The sequence below is a fragment of the Podarcis pityusensis genome (genome assembly GCF_964106645.2).
Source record: "Podarcis pityusensis genome assembly, chromosome: 15".
Classification (NCBI taxonomy): Eukaryota; Metazoa; Chordata; class Lepidosauria; order Squamata; family Lacertidae; genus Podarcis; species Podarcis pityusensis.
In genome coordinates this window covers 27,461,465-27,486,859 of record NC_138040.1, presented here as the reverse complement: position 1 = coordinate 27,486,859, position 25,395 = coordinate 27,461,465, and the positions used below count along the sequence as shown (strand labels likewise).

At 48.6% G+C, this 25,395-nt stretch overlaps 1 protein-coding gene across 3 annotated transcripts in view; it reads left to right on the top strand.

Annotated features, from left to right (window-relative positions):
* Nucleotides 1-16,495: 16,495 nt before the first annotated feature.
* Nucleotides 16,496-25,395, top strand: part of ZBTB16 (zinc finger and BTB domain containing 16) — a 191,954-nt gene continuing 183,054 nt past the window's right edge. The window contains exons 1-2 of one of the 3 annotated variants that reach the window (XM_080983492.1): nt 16,496-16,685; nt 21,309-22,598. In XM_080983492.1, the coding sequence (XP_080839618.1) occupies nt 21,361-22,598 (1,238 nt within the window). In that variant the 5' untranslated portion in view covers nt 16,496-16,685; nt 21,309-21,360. Of the gene's footprint in view, nt 16,686-16,891; nt 17,140-17,878; nt 18,070-21,308; nt 22,599-25,395 lie in introns of those variants that run through there. The other 2 variants (XM_080983493.1, XM_080983491.1) reach the window with 2 other exon arrangements.

Sequence of the window (25,395 nt, the reverse complement as noted above, 5' to 3'; positions counted from 1 at the left end):
CTTACCACCCATGGACTCCTAGAGGGAAGGAAGTTATCTTTCAGGTATTTTGGGCCTAAGCCATTAGCCAGCTCACAACCATAGAGTAATCTCAACCACACACCCTGAAAAACCATAAAGAAAGTGTCTAAGGTGTCCTCTGGAAGAGCATAGAAGAAGAGATGCCTCTTTCACAAGAGAAGAAAAGGAACTAGAGTGGAGGTTTTGGCACAGTGCTACTCTGGCTAGGCCAGGGTTTTGCTTGAAAGGGAAAGTCATGGCACTGGGGGCAATGCTCAAAAATTGAGAATCGTGAATGGGATGGTGCCCAGGGTTTATTTACATATCTGTCCCCAAGCTGTGATTTAAGTGGTTGAAAATCAAATCACCTCTAGGAGACAGCCCTAGCAAGGGTTAACCGTGTGTATAAAATGGATTGCGATTTTTAGTAATTCAGTATAATCACAGTCTAGCAGCAGGTTGCTTTTGCAGCAGGAGGGTTTGGAATTATTTTCTGGGGTTTGCAATATAGAACTTAAATTAAGCCTCAGAAGTCAGGGGAGCTCCATCGCATCCCTAATGCGGTGCTAAATTCTCAGCGGCGCAGGCTTTGTATTAAAGCCTTTGCTAGCAATTAGGTTCATTAACTATCACAATACCTTATTTATTACTTGGAGTGCCATATGGTTTCCCAGCAAAAGAATGGCACCCGCTCCGGCGCAGACCATTTGGCGTCATAAAAATGTTAACAAATAACATTATGGCTCTCGGGGGCAAAAGGGCTCCCTGGGACGGCAGGTCAGGAGCGGCGGGAGGGAATATGGAAACATTTTTCTTCCATGGAGGAGATAAAGAATTCCTCCAGACAGGCAGGGATTCCGAGCTAGCTCAATGCAAGTGCAGGCCCATAAAGGGCTTGTCCATATTTGCAGTAGGTGTGGGAGCCATTCAATAGGTGGCCACCACACCCCAAGCCAGCCATACACCACGTGGCCTGGTTGACTGCAGGCCATTTAAAATGAGCAAGGTGAGAATTGAAATAGATGCTGTGGTGATCACACAGGGTCCCTGGACTATTGATCCCTGTGCCACCACTTTATTTCTCGCTACCACCACCCAGGCCCTACCTGGGACAATACTAAGTCCAGTCAGCGTTAAATTGAAACATAAACTTTTGTTTATTTATTGCAGTTTAACAAGCGTGTGGTTTCATAAACGGTATCAGTCAATTACATTCATGCGGTGCCTATCCAGACCTACAACTTTCGCTACCTGCTCTCACTCACTAAACCACCTCTCAGATGTTTACTTGTCTGCCTAGCCCCTAACTGTTCCTGACTCAGCCTATTTCGCTACACTAACTCAACCTACCCACAACTCTAGCCCAATTCACTCCCACTCCAACCAACCACCCAACTCCCAATGAACTCCTCACAAACTCCCCCCAGAGCTGGTTTTATAGTCCCTCTGAGTCCACCCCTCTGGGTTCTGATAGGGTAACCTGTTTAACTATTTCACCTCCAGCACTCTCATATGGTAACGTCACAGATGTCCATCCAGCAGAATTGAAAATCCTCCTTCTTGGTGCATGGGGAATCATAGGGCCAGCTGCGCAGAAAGTCCATTGCCTGCAGTAGGTCCCAGCTTCTATGGGAGAGGTGGGATGCTGGAAGGCTGCGTCTATGGCGAGAGCATGAATGGATAGCATACATTGCCGGAAGTCATATCCTGTGTAATTATGGGTGATTTTGCTGTTTTATATTGTTCCGTTTGACTTCCTGCATTTATTGTACTTTAATTGTAGCTTTCTTTTATATTCACAGGCTGTTCATCACTCTGGGGGGCTTAAGGCAGAAAAAAATGACATAGAATTAGCTGCAGAAAATCATAGAACTGTAAAGTTGGAAGGGACCATAAGGGTGGTCTAGTCCAGGCATCCCCAACCTTTGGGCCTCCAGATGTTTTGGACTACAATTTCTATCATCCCTGACCATGGGTCCTATTAGCTAGGGATCATGGGAGTTGTAGGCCAAAACATCTGGAGGGCCACAGGTTGGGGATCCCTGGTCTAGTCCAATCCCCTGCAGTGCAGGAATCTTCTGCCTAACATGAGACTCGAACCCACAACCATGAGATTAAGAGTCTCATGCTCTACCAAATGAGCCAACTTGAGTTCCAGTCTGGGGAAAAAGGCAGGATATGAATTTAATAATAGTGAAAAAAAACCAAAAAACCCACTCTCCTTTCCATGTGATCACCCCAATGACTCTTCTACTATATATTTTATTTATCAAGGTACATTTACAACACGCATCCCCACCTCCAAAAATAAACGAATTTACATAAGGGGACCAATAAAAATGAAACAAGGATATTGATTAAAAAAGAAAATACAACTAAAACTATATCTTCTGGAAGGCTGACGGTAGTATTCTGTTGCTGCAAAGTTCATAAAGCATCTAGTAGCAGCTTAAAGACTAACACATCTGTTATAAAGGCATAAGATATAACCAAATCCATAACAAACAAACGGGCGAAATTACAAAACCACCAAGTAACAAAGTAGAACATTTCCCTTGGCATCCAACCAGGAGCACAGGGAGGTGCCACGCAGTGTGGGAGAAGCCCTTTGGATAAGCCAGCACCACTGGCGAGAGCCTGGCATGTCAACCTCACTCTTCCATTTCCCCAAGGAACCACTAGAGGTCAGCCGTGGCCACTGCAAGGGCAGTCAAAGCCCAGGGACCCAACTCCTCCTGGCACCAGCACCTCTCGCCTTTCAGATTATCCTCTTTGTTCTGGGCTCAACTTGGCATTTGGTATCTGCCAGTTTGTTGGCTCGGAAAGGGATGCATGTGCAGCAAGAAGCCTGGGCAGGAGTCCAAAGGAAAACGAGGGAAATTAGCTTCGTCTTCTTTTATAAAGTGGGTTTAAAAATAAATAGCCCATCCTTTTGCTCCCCCTTAGCTTGAAATAAGCAGGCTCTGGAGCCAGGGCTGCTTAGTTGCACTGTGGGAAGGGGGGAAGCACAGGGCCTCCAGACATCGTTTGACACCCACCAAAGTCAATTGAGATCACAGTGATTTACACTTGCTGAGGGCCCAGGTTATCCTTCAGAATGTGCCCAGCTGCTGGATGATTTCCTCCTATTTGTCTCCTGGGCTCTCTCCCTGCCAGCTTCAACTGGTGGAAAGAGAGTTCCTGAGATGGAAATTGTTTGGTATATCTACAAAGCATTTCCAGAGGAGTAGGCAGGTAGATGAGACGTGGTTAGATGGAGAACATCAGTGCCTGCTGCTTTTACACAGGAATGAGATGAAGGGAAGGGCAGTGGCCACAAACACCCTTTAAAGGCACCTCCCACTTTGGGCAACCACAAAAGAACTTACCTGTTCAGGAAGTATTTGATGGGACTTAATTCTAAGTACACTTGCAGTGCGACCTCAGAAGAAAGTCCCACTATATTTAGTAGGTTGAAGATTGCAGCTTCAGGGTTACACTGACAGATTCCTAGTCTTCTTTACTCCTCGGACTCAACTACATTAGTCAAAAATCAGTGTTTGGAATATGTTATAAACATGCAACACAAGATAGCACAGGACAGCAAAAAATAATAATAAAAAAATGTATGCAATTTTACATAGCGTTTTTTTTCTTTTGTTATTTCTGACTTATTTATAGTGTGTTTTTTTCCTGTGTGTAGATCCACCCTTAGTCCTTATAGTGAGCCTATTTGTGACCAGGATTTATTTTCTGCATTGCAACTTATATTGTATGTCGAGAAGGTTTGGGGTTGGTTTTATTCTATGCAAAGGATTGTAGCCAATGCTGCTCCTACTCAAAGTAGACTCATTGACGTTAATACACATGACTAACTTAGTAGGTCTGCTTTGGGTGGAACTTAGTTGAATATAATCCTTAGATTTCAACTGAAGGTAGAGAAATACAGTGGTACCTCAGGTTACATATGCTTCAGGTTACATACGCTTCAGGTTACAGACTCCGCTAACCCAGAAATAGTGCTTCAGGTTAAGAACTTTGCTTCAGGATGAGAACAGAAATCGTGCTCCGGCGGTGCGGCAGCAGCAGGAGGCCCCATTAGCTAAAGTGGTGCTTCAGGTTAAGAACAGTTTCTGGTTAAGAACGGACCTCCGGAACGAATTAAGTACCTAACCCAAGGTACCACTGTACTTTGGTAAACACAGATGCTCCCACCTAGCTTTTGTCTATCCAGCCAAATGGGTGGGATATAAATAAAAAAGTTGTTGTTGTTGTTTGGAACAGGAACTATGGGCATCATCAGATGCAATGTGTGCATCTTTTCAAGATCCTCAATGCATACACACGTGAACAGGATGGCAGTACCCTCTGTGCCCATTGCATTGCTTTCAAAAGGTGGTTTGCAGAACTGACTATGTACCTGGACTCATATCTCCACTCTCACACTGGTACAGCCAACCAGTCACACATAAGTTCCATTTTTGTGTGGCTGTAGTTAGATAGGGGCCAAGGGCATTTGCAATCCTGCTGTCAGGCAGCAGAGGAACCAACCGCCACAGCAGGTTACCAGGAATGGGGAAAAATCCTTACCATCTGCTTTTTATTCAATATTTATAGAGAGAGGCTTGGGAAAGCAGCCTTTTGGAATAATGGCATTGTCCCAAGTAAATCTCCACCCCCCTTTTCTCCCACTTCCCCATTCATCAACAACACCATCCTCTCTATGGTTTCCGCTAAGTGCCCTCTGTCTTTGAGCTCTTTGCTCTCCTACTTTTAAGGCTTGCCAGGTTCTGGGAGATGGAGGATCTGGAATGCTTTCTAGTGACAACGTGTCAGCCAGCTGCTGCTGCTCCGGTTCTGCCTTCTCTTCCTCTCCCATTATTTCCCCACTTTCCCCCTCATCTGCCTCTGAGCTGTGACCAACCCCTGTTGTAAGTCTGAACTGTCTTCTTCTTCTTCTCTGGAAGGGTCAGGCTGGGGAGGCGGTCTCTTCCATTCCTCCTCTGCCCAGTCCCTGACACCTGCATGGTTCTGGTTGACCAAGAGGAACTGAGACCTGCAGCTGAAGAGGCTGGCAGTCTATAAAAGGGCTTCACACTGTACTCTGGACTGGGGTGGTGAGGAGTCCGTCACAGATTTTCCAGGGGGAGCACATTCCAGCGCCAGGGTGCGAAAGGCCTGTCCATACTTCACTACCAAGTGACCAGTTCTCAGCAGTGAAAGAGTGGGTTGTGAGCACAACAACTAAATAACCCAGATTTCCACTGGGATGACAAAGACTGCTTCATCTGAACTGGATGAGGTATCTCTAATGCTCTGGATTTTTTGAAGTCTGGGGAATTTGCCAAGGATCCTGCTGTACAAATATCATCAGAAGTCCCAGCAACCTGTTTCCAGTTTCCAGACAGATAAGATAGCAAGAACTTGTTGCACCTCCTGCAAATATTCAAGAAATAAAATTGGTTAATAAATAGCTTGGCAGCCAGCCTGCAAGAGTGAGGTGTGGCTCCATAATTAGACTTGCAACATCTCCTCAGTTCTTCTTTGTTCAGTTTGTACTTCACAGGGTGGGGATTTGAGGGCCAGTTTCCTGTCAGGACACGATGGCTCCTGAATTTTAGTCATCTAGGTCAGCATGGAACAGGATCAGATGTCTGAACAAGGTGTGCATTTTTACTGGGAGCCAATGCAAGTCAAGTAATTTATTACTTGAGGCTTGCTGAGCTAAGGGTCTTCAGGTAAAGCATGAGCAAAGGCTTCTGGTGATGCAGTTTCTTTGTAGATATTTCTAGAAGGGGAGGGAAAGAACCATTTGAGTCTACTCATAGGCTGGATCTACATTGATCTGGAAAGTGCTATTTAAAAAATAGCTCCCAATGCAATTTCTCATTGGTGACAGATTGCTGCTCTACAGAGCCCTCTGGTGTCACATTTTTATAACACATTTTTAACTTTATAACTCAGCAGTGTAGATAACACCATAAACACACACAACACCTTAAGATGAAGAATGTCAGGGACAGATAGGAGTCTGAAGGGTGGACAGAGGAGGAAGGAGGAGGGGGCAGATATTTGTGGGGTTCTGTGCCTTCCCTGAGGCAGGAAGGGGCTGGGCAGTCAGAGATGGGAGAATAGGAAGCGGTGAATCCTCATCCAAGCCCCCAAGGTGGATTCTCAGCCACAGCTGGGATGAGTGGCTTGTAGTGGTCATGAGCAAACCAGGCCAAGGCTTCCATGTTGTCACTTCCATTTCCTTGCAGCTTTGGTACTTAGCAAGGGCCACCCAAAAAGGCATTGAGGGCCACATGCAGGCTGCAGGCTGTGTGTTGGATCACCCTGTGCTAGATCTTTAGAAAGAGATTTCTGTAAAATCTTGGCTTGGTCAATGTTGTCAGATAATGCAGCTACCAGGAGCGAGCCAGCAGTAAATCGCACTGTGCAAGTTGGTATTCACTCTTTATTAGCAAAAATGTGTTCTGCACAGGAGTGCCAGGCCTAATAAGCACAGAAACTCATCTCTGGTAGGTCTGACCCCCATAAAACAGTTGCCGAGACTGAAGGTCCCTGCCTCCCCATAGCTGCCTAAGTCCCCTCCTCTTCAGGGTGTATCCCAATCAGAGACTGAGCCTGTGGGTCACCAATTTCTCCTTCGCCCTTTTTATGCCTCTTCTGGTTCTGGGAGCAATCAGGGAGGGGAGGTTGTTGCAGCAGGAGGGGGAGACACTTGTGACTCTTCACCAGATGACTCATCTCTGCCTCTTGGCCTCTCTCCTCTTCTGCTTCAGCTTCAGCTTCTGCCTCCGATTCTGTACTTCTCTCTGCAACAAGCTCTCCCAGCTCACGAAACCCTGTTACCTCCTCAGCTCCTGACACCTTCTCTTCCCAATCTTCTCCCTCCCCTCCTATGACCACTCCCATTATCCCCCCACCACTCCCCATGCTCTGAATCTTCTTCCCTTGGTAGTTCCTCAGCTGGTTCCTCCCACCATTCATCTGAGTCCAACCAGTCCATGACAGCAGGTAAGACCGGTGGGCTATTGATCTGCCCCCAAATAACAGCAAGCTCTCACATCCACTTCTTGTGAACTGCATCAGTGAGCTATTTAACTGGTAGTGTGAGTAATAATGGCATCGGGGTCTCAGCGAGGACTAGTGTGATGTCATGGTTAGAATATCAGACTAAGATGGTGAAGGCCCAGGTTCAAATGCTCACTTATCTATGGAGATCCCTGTGTGATCTTAGGTGACCAGTATCTCTCAGCCTGACCTACCTCACATCCTTATTGTTAGGATAAAGGGGTGGGGAAATCTTGAACTCTTTGGAAGAAAGGTGGTATGTTACAATAATAATAAATGGCCATGCTGATAAAGACTGAGTGGACAATGCAAGTACCAGTTTAAGTGCCCGTTTTCTTTCCTTTCTCCTTAGTGGGCATCTTTCACCATGCAGATTACCAGATTACTCTTCCCCCAAAACACACCCCAAAATGTTATCTTCCAAAACGATTTCATCAATGATGTTTCTGAAGACTCGTTTAGGAGTGAGCACCTCCCCTCTCCATTTATCTCGCTCTTTCTGCCTCTGAGCTATTTTTAATTAAAATAATTTATTCTTACATTTTTAATTGACTCCACTTCTTTCTTGCAGACTTCCCATTGGGTTGGACTTCTCCATTTACAAGGGAGGCACACACACAGACACAATTCATGCGGTGCCACAGCAGCCCCTTGATACTACGCAAAATTTATCCATGATTTGGTAAAATGTCAAACCTTTTAGGCTAAAGAGATGAGAAGGGAAATGGAAGGTGGCAGTGGGGTGGGGAGACAAAATAAGTAATTATGCAGCAAATTGAGCAAAAAACACCCTCCAAACAAACCCGGCGCTTATTAAGACATCAAGAGCAGTGCATGTTACTTCTGGCTTCAGTTCTCCTGAGTACAAAGGACGGCTTCTAAATATAGGCGTTGAAGAGATGATTAGGTCATAGGCTGCTAGAGAAGGCATTTTAATGCAATTACAAACCAAACCATGCATTGTCACAGGGAAAGAGAAAGGAAAACATGACAGCAGAGAGCCTGGGTTCCCATTTCTCAGCACTATAAAAGTCTGCCTTCCATAGCTGAGTCACTGTTGGTAATATTTTCTTCTTCTGAGCTCTTGGAGTGGGGCAAGGAGCAGGGATAAAGTCTTGGAATGTGGGCCGGCTGGCCTTGGCTGTCAAAGTGATCCTGAGTCACAGCTTGCAAAGGTCCTCCAAGTGTTTGCAAGCTTAGGTCTGTAAGCTACAAATGACCTTATTGTTGTCACCCACACTTTTTCTGATATATTCTCCAGCATTTCACATGCAACTCCCATCATCCCTGACCGCAGGCTGGCTGTGCTGGTTTGCAGGTGTGTGATGAGGATTGCGGTCCAGTTGTAGTCTAGAGGGCATCAGCTCGGGAAAGGCTGCCTTAAACATTAGAATCTCACCAGGTCCTCTCCTGCTACATAGACTTCACCCACCTAGCTCAATATTGCCTGCAATGACTGACAGCAGTGTTTTAGGCAGAGGACATTCCCAGCCCTACCTGGAGAAGCAGGAGATTGAAATTGGGGTCTTCTGCATGGAAGGCACCTGCTGTTTCTCTTCCCTTGTTGTGATGTATGGAAGTGAGAGCTGGACCATAAAGAAGGCTGATCGCCGAAGAATTGATGCTTTTGAATTATGGTGCTGGAGGAGACTTTGAGAGTCCCATGGACTGCAAGAAGATCAAACCTATCCATTCCGAAGGAAATCAGCCCTGAGTGCTCATTGGAAGGACAGATTGTGAAGCTGAGGCTCCAATACTTTGGCCACCTCATGAGAAGAGAAGACTCCCTGGAAAAGACCCTGATGTTGGGAAAGATGGAGGGCACAAGGAGAAGGGGATGACAGAGGACGAGATGGTTGGACAGTGTTCTCGAAGCTACTAGCATGAGTTTGACCAAACTGTCGGAGGCAGTGGAAGACAGGAGGGCCTGGCATGCTCTGGTCCATGGGGTCACAAAGAGTCGGACACGACCAAACGACTAAACAACAACATGCAGCTGTTAAGAGAAAAAGGAGCCCACAGTGGGGAGAAGGGCATATGGACTTTGGAGGCTGCCAGAGAAGGTTCAAGACAAGTCTAGGAATCTCAAGCGCAATCCTAAACACAGTTACTTGAGAGTAAGCCCCACTGAACTCAATGGGGCTCCTTTCTGAGTATGTGTGCTTAGACCTTGGTTGTAAATTGATGATAGATTAGGGGGCACGACACTAGGGCCCGCCTGCCCATGAGGAGGACCAGAGCAGCTGCCTCAGGTGGCAGAATCCAAGGGGGTGGTGCCCCCACAGGTAACTTGCCCACCGCTGCCACTGGGGTAATGCAGTGGCAGGTTCTGGCAAGATCTCACGAGATCTTGCAGAACTCTCGCAGGAGCTCACTGAACTCCCAGTAAAGGCATCCCTGGTTTGGTGGGTGGGGTTCTAAAGGCAAAACCTTCCCATTTAGCCTCAGGTGGCAAAATGAGACAGGTGAGACTATCCCACCAATAGGAGACAGAATTACATTCTTGCTATCCTAAAAGGGCAGATTCAGTCAGAGGAAGAGTCATCGGGTATGAACTCCTTTGTACGTTATAGGTTTGGAGGCTGTTATCCAGAGTTAACTCCCAGTCTAGATGAAAGGGGGATTTCAAGGAGTCTAATTACACCCACTAGAGGAGGGGTGAGGACCCTCAGGCCTTGGGGGCCAAATATAACCTTCCACACTTCTCTCTCTGGCCCCAGACCACACCCACACTGGGCTTTCTTCACTCCTTCCTCGAATGTCTTCTCCTGGCTGGGATGTGTCCTCGAATTCTGATACTGGTTCTTGCTTGCCTGGATAAAGGGCAGTGTTTGTGTGCAGAAACCCCAGCCTACTGTACAAAACGGAAAATGACATTTGCTGCCATGCCTCTGGCACCGCCCATCAATATGTGGCCCTCAGAAGACTGCCTGGAGGGGAACATGGCCCTTGGGATGACTACAGGGATTCTAGACATCTGTTTGGCTTATTGCAAGTGGTGTAGGGTTCTCTTCCCCCTAAGAGTGTTTTGCACAGCCTAGGGGTTGATGTGAGGTCCCCACTTCTGCCTTGGAGGCTGTGGGGGTCATGTGCCTGCCCTCCCAGCAGAGAAGGCTGAGCTCCAGTAGGCAAAAGCAGAGGACCATCCTTTTCCCCCGACACTGTCTGGCCTGTTGGAAGATTGATGTGGAAGTGTTTGCATTCAGGCTGGCTTCCTCTGGAAATCACCGACTGTGTGAAACAAACATACAATCAAACAAAAACCACTTTTGTACGTTCACATTGTACACATACACAAACAAAGGTTAAATGCACCAGTGAGTTAACTTTCAGCAGGGACTTAGCTATGGGGTTTCCATTACTGCTAATGGGACTCATGCAGCTTAATTTTATGCGTGCAGCAGTAAAAATGGCCCCCTTAGCTACAAAATTTCAGCTCTGAGTTCCAGCCTTTTGAAAGTTAGTAGGTAAGCAAAACTCCTCACTGTCATGCTATTTGCCTTGCACTTGGGCTGTAGTCCTCTTCATCAGGCCCTCTTTTCAACATCTAATAAATGGGGAGGGGCTTCTCCCATGCATGCTTACTTGCAAGTAATTCCCATTGAGTTCAACAGTGTGTTTAGTAGGCTAAAGGCTGGCTGTTTCCTGTTTCACCTACCACTTCCAAACCTGTCCCAGCCATTGGGTAAGATGCAGTGACATCACAGAATGCTCACTAAAGTTCTAATGTTAAGGAGAAAGATGTGATCCAAGAGAGGGGAGCAAGAAGGAGAGGGTGCGTCACCCATGGCAGCTGCTCAAAAAACTGAAATGTGCCCATGGGTCTTAAAAGTTGGGAACCAGCAAACTTCACCACGTCTCTGCTCACCCCTAATTCCATGTCATTTATAAGCAACTTTACAGGTAGTGGTCAGCCTAGTACTGATGCTTGGGGAACCTCACTTCTTGCATCTCTCCATTTGGAGAACTGTCAGTTGGTTGCTGATCTGTTCTTTGCTTCTTCTTCTTTAATCAGTTACTGAACCATAAGAGGACCTCCTCTATTCCTTAAAAATAAAATAAAAATCACCTCTGATGACGTTGGCATTTACAAAAATGTTCTCATTGGGGCTTTTTTTCCAGCAAGAACTCACCAGAACTCTGTTCTGGCACCTCTCAGGTGTGCACCATTGCCATGATTAGAGAACAATGGAGGTCTTCATGGTGAATTCCAGCATCTCTTTTGCTAGAAAAATAGCACTGGTTCTCAACATCTCCAGAGCTTAATACCCAGGGAAGAATATACTTCAAAACCTCAGGTACCCAGATCCAATAAGGTTCACCAATATTTTGAATTTAGCCCAGGCCACGACACAGGTGCACATATGTTCTGTGTGGCTAGCCCCTGTCTCAATTCCTTATCCGCAGAATGTGCAGCTCAGCATTTCAGTATGGATCTAATAACCTTCGTGCCTCCACCTTTTGTGAGGGTTTTGATATCAGGCAGTCCATGCAAAATGAGTGCCAACCTCATCTGTCCCCAGCATACATTAAACCCCATTATAATTATAAACACACTTTCCCTCTGCAGATTACATTCACCCTGGTGACGAGCCTCGGGGCATCTCCATTCTTAAATGTGTTTCTTATTTTCCTATCTTAACTGGCTGTAATATCAGTTCACATCCTATTTGTACCATGCAAGAGGTGGGGGGTGGGGAGAGTGGAAGTGAGTGATTTCTTATGAAGAGAGAGATCTCTTGCTCTAATTTGGAAACCATTTTTTCTAGCATGCTCTGTGCACAATTCAAAGAGTAGACCCTTCTCTCCCCACTTTGATTCATCTGTACATATAAGGAAACTTGTGGGATTTGTTTGTTTGGTTGAATGAATGGTGTAAATATTATCAAAATGTAAACTCAGGAGGCATAAGCCATGGGTACAAGTCATAGGTGCTGAAAATACCCAGCCACCAGATATACTCTAGAAGGGGATTCCAAGCTGGAATGCAATTCAGCCTGAAGATGGGGAACACCCCACCTGAAGCCCTGGAGAGGTGCTGCCAGCCAGTGTAGGGAGCACTGAGCTAAATGGACCAATGGTCTGACTTTCTGTATTCCAAATCTGCTCATCGCAGCCTCCATCGCAGCCTCTCTCTATTCTGAGGAGCAGATTTGTTCACCCACCAGACACTGTTTTCCCCTTTCTCTCTCCCCCCTGCCCCCCCCCCCATTTCATCGTAATCTTGCAATTTCCCATCCTTGTCCTCTCTATAAAGGCCAGCAGTAAATCTTTGCTCTCAGCCTTTCATGGTCATTCTGTGACACCAGAAAATGCCCTGCCAACCCTATATAAGTCCTGCTTGTTTGTTGAGCTGGGACTTTAGAAATAAATAATAAAACCTTATCACAACGGGGGGTTTGTATGTGTATGCGCAAGCAGCTCCAATTCCTGTCTAATCAGAGCTTCCTCCAGCCAACCCCGAGGGCCTTTCTCCATCCTGCCTCTTATCAGGATTGGTCATAGGAACCAAGGAAGCTTAAAGCAGAAACACTTCAAGGCCCTGAGCCTGATATTCCATGGGCCAAAGAGAGTCAAGGAAGCTTCGTTAAATCAAACCAGATGGGTGGTGCATCTAGTTCAGCATTGTCTACACTGACTTGCAGCACCTCTGCAGAGTTTCAGGCAAATCTCACCCCAGCCCTCCTTGAAGGACCTAAACCTGGAACCTTCCTCATGCATAACAGGTGCTCTGCCTCTGAACTATGGCCTCTGTTTGAGCTCCTCAGGGCAAGACTTCAGGGTAGAAGGCCACAGCCCCACTCAGCAGCAGGGGCAAGAGCTGTGTTAGAAACTGTGATATGGCAGCAAGGAGCTAAATGGTACCTTGCTGTTGTTTAGTCATTTAGTCATGTCCGACTCTTGGTGACCCCATGGACCAGAGCACGCCAGGCACTCCTGTCTTCCACTGCCTCCCGCAGTTTGGTCAAACTCATGCTGGTAGCTTCGAGAACACTGTCCAACCATCTCGCCCCTGTCGTCCCCTACTCCTTCTGCCCTCAATCTTTCCCAACATCAGGGTCTTTTCCAGGGAGTCTTCTCTTCTCATGAGGTGGCCAAAGTACTGGAGCCTCAGCTTCAGGATCTGTCCTTCCAGTCAGCACTCAGGGCTGATTTCCTTAAGAATGGATAGGTTTGATCTTCTTGCAGTCCATGGGACTCTCAAGAGTCTCCTCCAGCACCACAATTCAAAAGCATCAATTCTTCGGTGATCAGCCTTTTTTATGGTCCAGCTCTCACTTCCATACATCACAACTGGGAAAACCATAGCTTTAACTAAACAGAGTTTGTGGGTGCAACAGAATGTCTAAGCGCAACTTTTTTATAACAAGAATACAAGTCCTTCCCCTGCCCACCCCCATAATATTCTTAAGAGGGTCTCTTCTCCAGTCTTCAGAGAGTAGCTAGAAATGGGGAGGCAGAAAAAAGTCTTTCTTTCCTTCCACTCCGCAGTTTTAATCTGAAATTTTAGGGCACAGTACTGTGCCAGAGCTCAGAATCTCCTTGCGCTAATGAAATTCCCCGTCACAAACTGTACCTAGAACAATGGGCATTTTGAACACTGTAGTAGGGATGAATTGCCACATTCTGAAGTAAGTGACCCAATATATAATATCATCTACAGGGCGGGGGTATAAGACAAATGGTTCTTACTTGGCCTGGATAGCTCAGTCGGTTAGAGCTTGGGGCTGATAGTGCCAAGGTTGCAGGTTTGATCCCCAAATGGAACAGCTGCATAATCCTGCCTTGCAGGGGGGTTTGGACCAGATGATCCTCAGGGTCCCTTTCAACTCTACAGTTCTACGATTCTATTACAGTGGTACCTCAGGTTACAAACACTTCAGGTTACAGATGCTTCAGGTTACAGACTCTGCTAACCCAGAAATAGTACCTCGGGTTAAGAACTTTGCTTCAGGATAAGAACACAAATCGTGCTCCGGCGGCACGGCAGCAGCAAGAGGCCCCATTAGCTAAAGTGGTACCTCAGGTTAAGAACAGTTTCAGGTTAAGAACGGACCTCCAGAATGAATTAAGTTCTTAACCCGAGGTACCACTGTATATTAAAACACAGACTGTATTCTATATGCAAACAAGCATGATTACCTTTGTTTGTCAGCATGAGGCACTTGAATACTCCTGTCTAAACTTACCTAACTTCGCTAATTGTCCATTTTAACAGCAAACAGGACATAGGGCTGTGCAATGACTGTGGACCGCCCCCCCCCCAACATAACCCCGAGTTCCTCGCTGTTCCCATCTTTATAAGAAGAGCTTCTGGATCAGACCAATGGATCATCTAGTCCAGCATACTGTTCTCACACCCAGATGCAAGTGGATAAGTGGCAAGCAGGTTCTGTGCGCAAGAGCACTCTTTCCACCAATTCTTACTCAGGAACATTATTGCCTCTGGCAGTGGGAGCAGGGCCCAGCCTAAACCATGCCTAGTAGCCATCAGTAGCCTTATGCCCCATGAATTTGTCCAACCCTCTCTCAAAGCCATCCAAGTTGACCATTGCTGCTTCCAATGGGAGTGAGTTCTTTAGTTCAGCTGCTACAGGCTGTATGAAGAAGTACTTAAAAAAAAATCTGTCCTGAATCTTCCTACATTCAGCTTCGTGTCCACGAGTTCGAGTGTCAGTTACTTTCATGCTGTTGAAGGGGATTCTTGCATCCCAAACGTATTTGAAAACTGCCATATTAGCATTCAAAAGTCAGGTGCCAGGGCTGGCCCAGTTCCAAGCTTCCAATCAGTATGCCCACACTGACACCCCTCTCCACCTTCCCTCTGTCTAACCAATTGATGAACTGAAGCTTAAGATGTAGAGAGTTAACTGTGCATTTTCCCTGTTTTGGCAAAATTGCTCCTACAACAGCCAAGTGAAAGAAGCAAACTGGAGGAGCAGCTTTCTTGGAAGGAACATGAAAATTGTTCTTTTTCCATTTCTCGCTTGCTCAGTCTGTGATGGGGACTAAGCCGTTAGCCCTCCCTTCTCAATTGCATTTTTCAGACTTCTGAGAAGTAGGGGACATCAGCGGCACTGTAAATTGAAAGTAGAGGTTCCCCTGCACTCTTTACTCCTGCTTTTACAGTGTGTGGGAGTCAGGAGGAGCAGGACCCAGAGGGAGTCTACCCGCTGCTTCTCTGTATGAGTCTCTGGCTGGAGTGTGCTTCCCCATGGCCAGGACGGAGCATGCAGAGACACTCACAGTGAGTGAGCCTCCCATTTTAGGGGGTATGTTGGGGTCACAGGGACATTTCCAGGGCAATCCTGTGCATGTTTACTCAGCAAACCCCCAAGTTTGCATAGCAGGAGAGCAGCTTCAGTGGCATCAGCAGCTGTGTATATTTGCAACCTGTTACCAGTCCTCCGAAAGCACAAAGATATGTTGGACCCCCCCCCCACTCCATTTGGAATTACTGATTCTAAGAGGATGGACTGTGTATGAATTATTTAACCCTCTCACTCCTGCAGCTACTCATTTCCCCCGGGGCCTGAAATCCTGGACAGCCGCTGTCACTCAGTGTTGAGCTACACGAGCCATTGGCCTGGCTCAGTAATACGGCAGCTTCCTATAACCCGGACTGAAAAAGAAACCCCCCACCCCAACATTTTGTAGCGCGTGAAACACCCTCTCGAGTTTCAGGACATTTTGACTTGTGAAGTCACCATCCCAGCCACTCTTCCCACCGTTGTCCTCCCCCACCCCTCGTTTCATTTAAGAATTTTTAATGATGGTGATTTATATCCCGCCCATCTGGCTGCGTGGATCTACCTGAGCGTGCGAACTACAGTGGTACCTCGGGTTACATACGCTTCAGGTTACATACGCTTCAGGTTACAGACTCCGCTAACCCAGAAATAGTACCTCGGGTTAAGAACTTTGCTTCAGGATGAGAACAGAAAATTGTGCAGCAGCGGCACGGCGGCAGCGGGAGGCCCCATTAGCTAAAGTGGTGCTTCAGGTTAAGAACAGTTTCAGGATAAGAACGGACCTCCGGAACGAATTAAGTACCTAACCTGAGGTACCACTATAGTCCGTGTGTAGCGGGGAGACGACGAGGACTGGCGGAGGGGGGGGGGGGCGAGGAGCGAAGAATCTCCTGCATGCCTCGCATGGATGGGTGCGGGGGGGGGGCGGAGAGTCTTTGTCTTAATTTTGGATGCGTGGTGGCGAAGCGCACGCGTTTTCTTGTTTTAACCTGGGGCGTGTGTGTTGCGGTGCGGACGGGGGCGTCCAGCTGGGGCTCGCGAGTTTGAGCAGCAGCAGGTAGCAGCAGGGAGGCGGAGTGGAGAGAGAGAGGAGGGGGGCTTTGATCCCTCCCCCTCCGCCCCTCCCGTAGGCGTCTGCTGCCGCCGCCTCCTCCATATTTGATCCGGGCAGAATGAGAGCGCTGTCCAGCAGCAGCAGCAGCAGCCCTCGGGAGCCCCTATGGCGCGCGCGCGCATGTCCCGCGCGTATTTTCCGGATCGGGCTTTCCAGTAAACCCAGCGCAACTTTCTGGGGCTGCCCCTCTGAGCGCATCGGGTTCTCAATCCGGAATTCCACCCACCAACCCACCCCGAATAAGGTGCGGCGAGTTACAACAGGTCCGCGCTGTGTAATACTGTACTTGAAACGGTTCTGCTCCCTTAGTTACTGCCCCGAAAACATCTGGTCACAGATGGACTGGATCAAAGGGAGCTGGGCATGTTGTGGGAGGGGAGGGGAGGGGAGGGGAGGGGCCCTCCCCCGCATCATGTGGACCGCTTCTCTGCAGTCCCCATGCGCACGGCGTTTCCACGGGTCGAATCCCAGTCCGGAGTCCCTAGAAGCGCTTCAGGAAGCGTGTGCGTCGGTTGGTGGCGAACCTTGTCTGGGTCCTGAGTTGCAGTCTCTCTCTCTCTCTCTCTCTCTCTCTCTCTCTCTCTCTCTCTCTCTGTGTGTGTGTGTGTGTGTTTGGTGATGGAAAGTGGGTTAAGCGCACGAGCGATTGGGTGGTATCTGTAACATCAAGATTCATTTGACGCAGGGGACTGAAAAGAAATCCTCGGGGAGGAACTGGTAAGTGGGCTAAAAAAGAGTGCATCTGGGCACGTGCAGAGCGCCCCTGCCGTGCACCCTCCCTTTAGGGAATATTTCCATCAGAATGCAGGCCAGGCATCCAGTTCCGCTGCTGAAGCATCGGCGCCTCTCCATTCCCAAGGCAGCCCTGTCCAACTGTAGATCGGGGCTGCTTCTTCCACTACGTCCCGGCAGTCCACCGCGCCGTCGTCAGTCAAGGGGTTCTTTTGCACGCGAGAACCGCGTATGGTGCAGGCAGACTAACGCTTAGGCAGCCCCTCGAGGTGTAAGCAAGCCCCGTTGCCCTCCTTCGCAGCAGCAGCCCCTCCCCTTCCGCGCCTCCAAGAGCCGTCGAGCAGGTCGAAATTCAACAGGGGTCCCCCCTCCCCTCCCTCGCTCCCTATTGAATTTTCTCGCGTGACGCGGGCGCAACTCCTGAGCGCCGGACTCTTGGCCCCGCGCGTAGCCAATAGTCCAGCTGCAACCAGAGCAGCAGAGGCGTCTTTGGCAGCTAGGGGTCAGGCCATCCCCGACTTGGTCGCGCAACTCCGGCGTCCGGCTCCGTGCACTGGCTGGCCGTTGCTAGGCCGGGTCCGGGCGCTGCGCCGCGCGCGGCCGCTTGTGGGCAGGAGCCGTCGGTGCCAGCAGTCAAGATGGTGCCTGGCTGGGGCTTCGCAGGGGAGGAGAGCAGGGGGCGGCCCCGACGCGCCTCGCCAGCCGTGGCAACGTCAGGCAGCCGCTGGTGATTTGCTAGCCGCGCCGCCGAGCGCAGCTAGAGAGCCTGAGAGCGGGCGCTGCGAACTCGCCTGACGCGCCGGCGATGCTGTTCCTCCGGCCGCCGCCGCTCCTCCGCCACTGCCGCCTCCTCCTCCTGCCTCCGCCGCCGCTGCTTCTTTAGCAGCCCGCAAGAGTTCCGCGGTGCAGAGCCCGGTAAGTCTCCGCGAGCGGGACCGAGCCAAAAACTTGCTGCTTGGGCTGGCCTGCGCAATTACGCACGGGGCAAGCGACGGCCCCTGAGGGCTCCTGCGCAAAACTTGGAGCGGGGGAGAGAAAAAGTGCCCCAAGGAAGGGTCTTTTTTTGTTGTGGTGGTTGATGGCGTTTTTCTTCTTCTTCCTCCTTCCCTCCCATTCTTTGGAGAGGGGAACATAGGGGGGAGGGTTGTCAGTTCGGGACACTTCGCAGAGCACCTGGGGAGCGCGCGGCAAGTTTTTCGGGGCATTTATTCTTTTTCTTGGGGAGCGGAGTGGCGTGCGAGCGCAGGACAGTGGCCGAAGTCGTGGAGCGTGTGAGCCTGGCTGGACTACGGCACGCGAAGAAGCAGCATTTGCGCGCCCGGGGACAATAGATATAAAATAAATTATTTTTTTAAAGGCCGAGAAGGAAGGAAAAAAGGATAAAAAAGGCAACGAAATCCCTTATGTCAATAAAATAATCTTTTGATGTTAGAAAGCACAAGGAGATTGTGGGCTGTGCGCTCCTACGCAGTTGCAAAGGGAACAGCATCCCGTGCAAGAGAGTAGAATATTTGGTGTTTCCTGTTGAAGTGGGGGATACCAACTTGCTCTTCTTCGGGGGGAAGCGGGGCGGTTGCACTTTGCTCCAACCTTGCCATTTTGGGGGATGGTGCAAAGGTCGGGGTGCGCGGTGAGCGCCGGCAGTTGCGCGTGTTGGTTGTGAGCGGAGGCTGCCGAGGGCGTGCGCCGGCTGGGGTATGTGAGCCCTGGGTTCCTCATCCTCGTGCCTGGCGGAACAGGGCTCTGCTCGAGGACACGTATTTTGGGGGCGGTCATATGCGTTTGCAGGGCCATCGGAAGCAACTGTTGGTCAAAATAGTTGGAGGTTGCTCAGAGCGAATTATTTGGGGAAGGTGCACAGACGAACAGGTCAGTTACCCCAACATCAGAATTGCACCTTGTTTTTAAATGTGTGCGTGGTGTGGGGATTGGGGGCCTCCGCCTGCGCGCCGCAACCGGCGCAAAGGGCGCCAGCGAACAACGAGGCTAAAACAATACAGACCTCGGATTTATTTTCGGACTTTTTTTGCCTCGGGCCCCAAAGGAGTTTTGGCTTCCAATTTGATGGACACCCGCGGATTCACCCCCTCCAAGCCCAATTCAAGTGCTTGCTTGGGCAGTATATATCTCCTCGATCTCAGTTCTGAAAAATAAATGTACACTCTCCCGGCTTAACTGTATTATGAATTGGGTTGCTTTGGGGGGGGGGTGTTGAAGAGAAGTGCAAAGAAGACGTCTTTTTTAAAAAGCGTTTTCCCCTGTACTCATATTAAATATATATAGAGAGAGTGTTTTCTTCCCCCTCCTCCTGCTTTAGTTGCAAAATACGAGGGGATTTCGCCTTGCTTTCTTTCCCCTGCTGGGTTAAATCGCGGCTTCTGGACCTCATGAATATCTCCTTGCCAGTAAACGCGCCCTGCTCGCTTCTCCCTTGATGGCACAGTTCAGACTTGCGCCACAAAGAGCCTTCTCCCGCAAAGTCATAAAAATACGCGCACCCCACACAAAAAATCAAACAAATAAGATTACTCCCCAATCTTCACCCTGGATCAATTGTGAACCGAAAGCTCCGCTTAAAAGCTCAGATGCGGAGCGATCCATTCTAGCGCTGGTGCGGATGGGAAAAAGTACTAGGGTTCGGGTACCGAGCCTGGCCGGTGGGAAGCGAGTGAGACCTGACCGGGACCTGGGGACCGAGTCCCGAGTTTCCCCCAGCTCCTGTTTCCTGGGGTTGAATTATTCTAGGGTGACACCCCTTTTTTTTTTTTAGTTCTGCACTCTGTTTGCCGTGCGGAGGCTCTGAGGATGCTGGAACCGGGTGAGAGTTAGGAGCCCATTGCTTCGTGGTTCGGGGCATTAAAAGCTAAAGAGCTACCTGTGGGTGTTTGTGGGTGGGGAGAAGTCAACCCCTCACTCTCCCAGAGACTTATGGTGGGAGTCAAGGGAGGCAGCCCTAGAAACCGGGACCCTCAGAGCCTTCCAATAGGGGAAATTGTTGCGTGTTGTTATATCAAGTGCAGTTACTGCTGCATTGATTCTAGAAAGTTGTGGCAAAGGGCTGATGTTGCCTATAAGCGTGCAGGGGGCGGGCGGGGGCAAAACCCTTTTTAGTCATTGCAACCCTATCGCTACCTACCTCCAAGTAGTTGGGGTTAACCTTTTAATGCCAAATCTGTTTTTTCCCAGTGTATGCTTGTTGTGTGTGCACGCTTAGAAGCTGATGTGTTGTGTATATGTGAGAGCCCGGGCAGGAGAAAGGGATGTTAGGCAGTTTGTATTCACTCTAATAATGTAGTCTGTAGAAGATGCTATTCAGAATGGACTATTTGTCTGTTGGCTGGCTGGGTATCATCCTGGTCTCCTTTGGAGGAGAGCGGGCTTGGGTTTGGGGAAGTGGGGGGGGAGGGAGAGAGTCTCATATGGATAGTAGAATTTAGGCTCCCCAGCACTTGCTGGAGTAACCTCTGTATGGGCTCTCACTCCTCTCAGCCCCATGGAACTCCCCCCACTCCTCCCAGGAACAAAGGAGAGAAAAGCTGCTGACCAGGATCCCAGCCATTCCCCCTGGCTGCACTTTTGTCCTGGAAAAGGCTCTGTGGGGTTGTGGAAGAGGTGATTCTGCCCAGGGCCACAGCTGAAGGCAAGGAGAAAGGAAGGGAGGATGTCCTCCCCCACCCTCTATCTTTTCAAGTTGTAGGCTGGGGAATTCTTTGGGAAAGGCTACTGGGGTAGAAATCATGGGTTTGTTTGCTCTCAAGTTATTGTGCCTCCCCTCACCGTCCCTCTACCAATTTAGCTGTGTGCCCAGGGTTAACTTTGCTTTCCACCCACCCCAAGCCTTCAGTTGTCTCTGTCCAAAAGTGGCTTGTTGGATGGAGGGGAAAGCAAAGCAGAGCAAATAGGAGTGTTTCCCCACCCACAATCCCACCCTTTCCTTCCTCTCTCCAATTCACCCATAGGATACAGAGGCACAGGGCCCCTTTCACCTTTAGTGTCTAGTTGTCTTCTTCATTTTTTGCAGGGGATGAGTTCTCTGCTTGACTTCTTGGGGTTCTCTGTTCGATCTCATCACACTGTGTGCCACATTCCCACCGCCTTTCCTCAATTTCTCTCTCTCTTCTATCCCTCCCTCCATTTCCCTTCCTTTATGACAGCTCCGGATCGTGCAGTGGAAAGACTCCCTAATGCCTAGACCCTGGGAGTGTTATGGATTTGACTAAGATGGGTATGATACAGCTCCAGAACCCCAGCCACGCCACCGGCCTCCTGCAGAAAGCCAACCAGATGCGCTTGGCTGGGACCTTGTGCGATGTGGTGATCTTGGTGGACAGCCAAGAGTTCCACGCCCACCGGACAGTGCTGGCTTGCACCAGCAAAATGTTCGAGATCCTCTTCCACCGCAACAGTCAGCATTACACCTTGGACTTCCTCTCGCCAAAGACATTCCAGCAGATCCTGGAGTATGCCTACACGGCGACCTTGCAGGCTAAAGTCGAAGACCTGGACGACCTTCTTTACGCTGCTGAGATCCTGGAGATTGAGTACCTGGAGGAGCAGTGCTTGAAGATCCTGGAGACCATTCAAGCATCGGAAGACAACGACGCCGAGGCCAACATGGCTGATGGCAGCACCGAAGAGGAAGAAGACCGGAAGTCAAAGTACATTAAAAACATACTCATCTCCAAGCATTCCAGTGAAGAGAGTGGCTACTCCAGCCTTGCCAGCCAGAGCCTGATGGTGGAGCAGAGCCCCTCGGTCTCCACCTCCTTCGGACTCTCGGCCATGAGCCCCACCAAGGCCGCCGTCGACAGCCTCATGTCCATCGGCCAGTCCTTGCTTCAAGGGGCACTGCAGCACAGCGGCACCGAAGACTTGCACTCTGTCGGCGGCCGCCACCCAAACCTGTCCGAGGTGAAGACGGAAGCGATGCAGGTGGAGGAGGCCTCCAGCCACGAGAGCCCTCGGACGGCCGACTTGAGCGCTTCCGTGGGGGACAAAGGCGATGACAAGAGCAAGCAAGGGCCCGGCACCCCCACGCGCAGCAGCGTCATCACAAGTGCCCGTGAACTTCACTACCCCCGTGACGAGAATGCTGACCAGTCCTCGGAGGCAGTCCAAGGCCCGCCGGCTGGGCCAGATCTCATGGTTTCCCACGGTGACAAGACGATGGGCATCTACCCCGTGCTACCCAATCACAAAGGCGACTCCATGCTGAGCATCCCGTCCTCCATGGCACCCGCACTGCACGTTCAGCCGGCTCTCGCGGTGTCTATGGACTTCAGCGCCTACGGGGGGCTCCTCCCACAAGGCTTCATCCAGAGAGAGCTGTTCAGCAAGCTCGGGGAACTGGCTGTGGGTATAAAAACTGAGAACCGAGCCATTGGCGAACAGTGCAGCGTCTGCGGGGCAGAACTTCCGGACAACGAGACGGTAGAGCAACACAGGTACGTCCTTTTGGTTTCCCTCTCGAGCTCGGCAGTCAAACCTTGCCTTCGGAGTCTGTTTTTGCAGTCTTCTTTATGCGACCTTGTTCCTCACTTCCTTGACTGCAGTCAGTAGAGCTGAGTTTCCTTTCGATAGGCCTGCTAATCTTTTTTTTTGTTTGTTTGTTAAAGTTAGAAGCATGATGTAGGGTTTCACATTAACCTCATGCTACCTGGAGTAGAATAAAGGGGGAGGTGGGGGGAAGAGATTCAAGATGATGGCCAAGTGGGTGCCAGGAGAATAGAGAGGGATGGGAGGCCTGTAGGAAATCCAGCGTCCTCCTCACTAGATTATATAGCCAGAGTTGCACTAGTGGCTTTGAGATATAGCAGAAAGAGGAGCTGTTTCTACCCAGACTGGTTGGCACTTTCTGACATTTTGTCTATTTTAGAAACATTTTAATAGCTAAAGTTTTGGAGGGGCTGATGCTTTGAGTGTAGGGCTGGGTGACACCTGCTTTTCAATATTGTGATATATTACCAGCTAAACATCACAATATGCTGATATATCACAATGTCTAAAATAAGGATGGAACTGCGTAGAGGTGAACACTGTAGGGCTGGGCAATATCTGGTTTTCAGCATCATATCACCAGCTAAACATTGCAATATACTGACATATCACAGTGACTGAAATAAAGTCGGAGCTATGTAGAGGCATTGGCTGGCTTCATAGTTTTCCCACATTGTGATTTTTGCATAACACACACACACGCACATATCATGATTTGCGATATATTGCCAGGTCAACATTTATGAAACTGATATCATGATATGGACTTCAAACTGGTTTCGGACACTATATCACCCAGCTCTATTTGACTGTGGGTTGTGATGTATATGTCAGGGTTCCTGGGGAAATAAATGAACTCCTGCCCAATTACTTGGAAGGACATGACTCCTTCTGGTTGAAACCCTGTGCCCACTTACCTGGGAGTAAGTACCATCAAACTCAAAGGGACATACCCCAGCTTAGACATGCACTCTCAGTTACTACCAGCTATGGCTCCGTTCCAGTCTACATAGTTAGCTATGCCAACATCAGTTGTCTTGTTGCTTCCATCTCATCCCTTTTTTATGAATTAAAGTTTGGAGCAGCTATTGATTTGGTTCCTGTTATTCCCCCTCCTCCCAAAAATTCCCTCCCCCCACTATCTCTTTGCAAGCTTTATTTTTGACTTCAAGGTGCACTTGCAATGTTTGAACGATAATTATTTTGGGCATTGAGCCATTTTGTAATTGATATGTGACTTTTAAAAAAATGTTTGGTTATTGTAAGCTGCTTTGAAAATCACTTCTGGGAAAGCCAAGTATACATTTTAAAAAATAAATCAAAACAAACAGAAATTTACACTCTGTTTACTACAACCTCAGGGTTGGTTTCTGGATTAAATCTCTCTTTTTTGAAGGGAAAAAGACACTTCCTCTGAAAGCGGGGAGTTTAAAATGGATGCTATCAGTTTGGGCTGTAAACTTTCACAGCTTATTTTAACAGATTAATTCACAAAAGCAATGTAACCTATTAAGAAGATCAGCAATTTATTTATTTAGAGGGGGTGTTAATACATGGAAACCAATTATGATCTTTGCCAAGTAACTCATATATTTGCTTTGGGTTTGTTCTAAAAACTATGTTGCTCAAGCTGAGAGACTAACCTAATTTAAAAAAATAAATAAAATGACATTATCAGTGTGTGAACCAAGTTTGACAGTAGGGCAGTTCCTTTTTAAAATGTTGGGTTAAAAATATTCCCCATTTCAGTTTTGCAATGACTTAATCCAGCTGTACCAGTTTTCCTGAATACATGTTTTTGGTTCTTGAACATAACTGATCTTTTGCCTTCCTTGAGTGTCTGGTTATACCTTTGGGGAACGAATCTTAGAAAACCTCTGTTACTTGGGGAGAAACCTCTTCCCTTTTGTGGTTGATGGCTGCTTTGGGGATCGGTTCCTTGTGGCATTTTTTTCCTAGGCTCTGGGTAGAAGCCTGCCAGGCAAATTGGTCTCTGGGTCTCACAGCACTGCTTTTCCTTCCTGGTTTTGTCTGTAGTGGCAGAAAGCTGAAACTGGTGCCTGAGAATGCCTTGGTTTAGTCCCTGTGCAAACATTTGTCTTGAGTTCAGTGTATAGAGTTCGGCATATTTCTTGTGTATCTAATACTCTGCAAACAAACATATTACAAGGCAGTCCGCTAATAGGATTCAGAGCAAGAATCCTGGAGATGCTCTGAAGTGTTTTAATGAACCAACAAGTTTAATTACTGTAGTCCAAATGTACGCATGAGGCTCTGACAGGATGTGCTTTTTCTCTGTCCGTTTGGGCAACTCCGGGTGTGCAAGTTCTGTTTCGGGGTCTTTAAAAAAAATTGTCAGCCGTGGCCAATGTAGGTGTAGTGTATGGCTAATGTGAGATAGCTTCTCGCCAGTGGATGGGCAATTCATCTTTGCACATTTGAAGATCAGTTTAAGAAGTCTACCACTCAGCACCCCACACAGAATTGATGAAGGGGCCCGAGCACCCTGCATGTCCTATCTGAGATGATCCCAGATGACCTGCGATGATGTAACAATTTTTGTGTCATTAGGATTCTGGTTGGACCGGCCAACTCCCTTAAAATAAATAAATACAGATGCATTATTGCAGCAGTTGGTCAGTTCCTTTTCTTGGCCCCAAACCAGAATCCCGTGTTGAATGCTCCAGTAACGGTTGGTTGTCAGTGTTAGACCAACTCTCATAAAGAGCAAATAAGGAGGCGAAG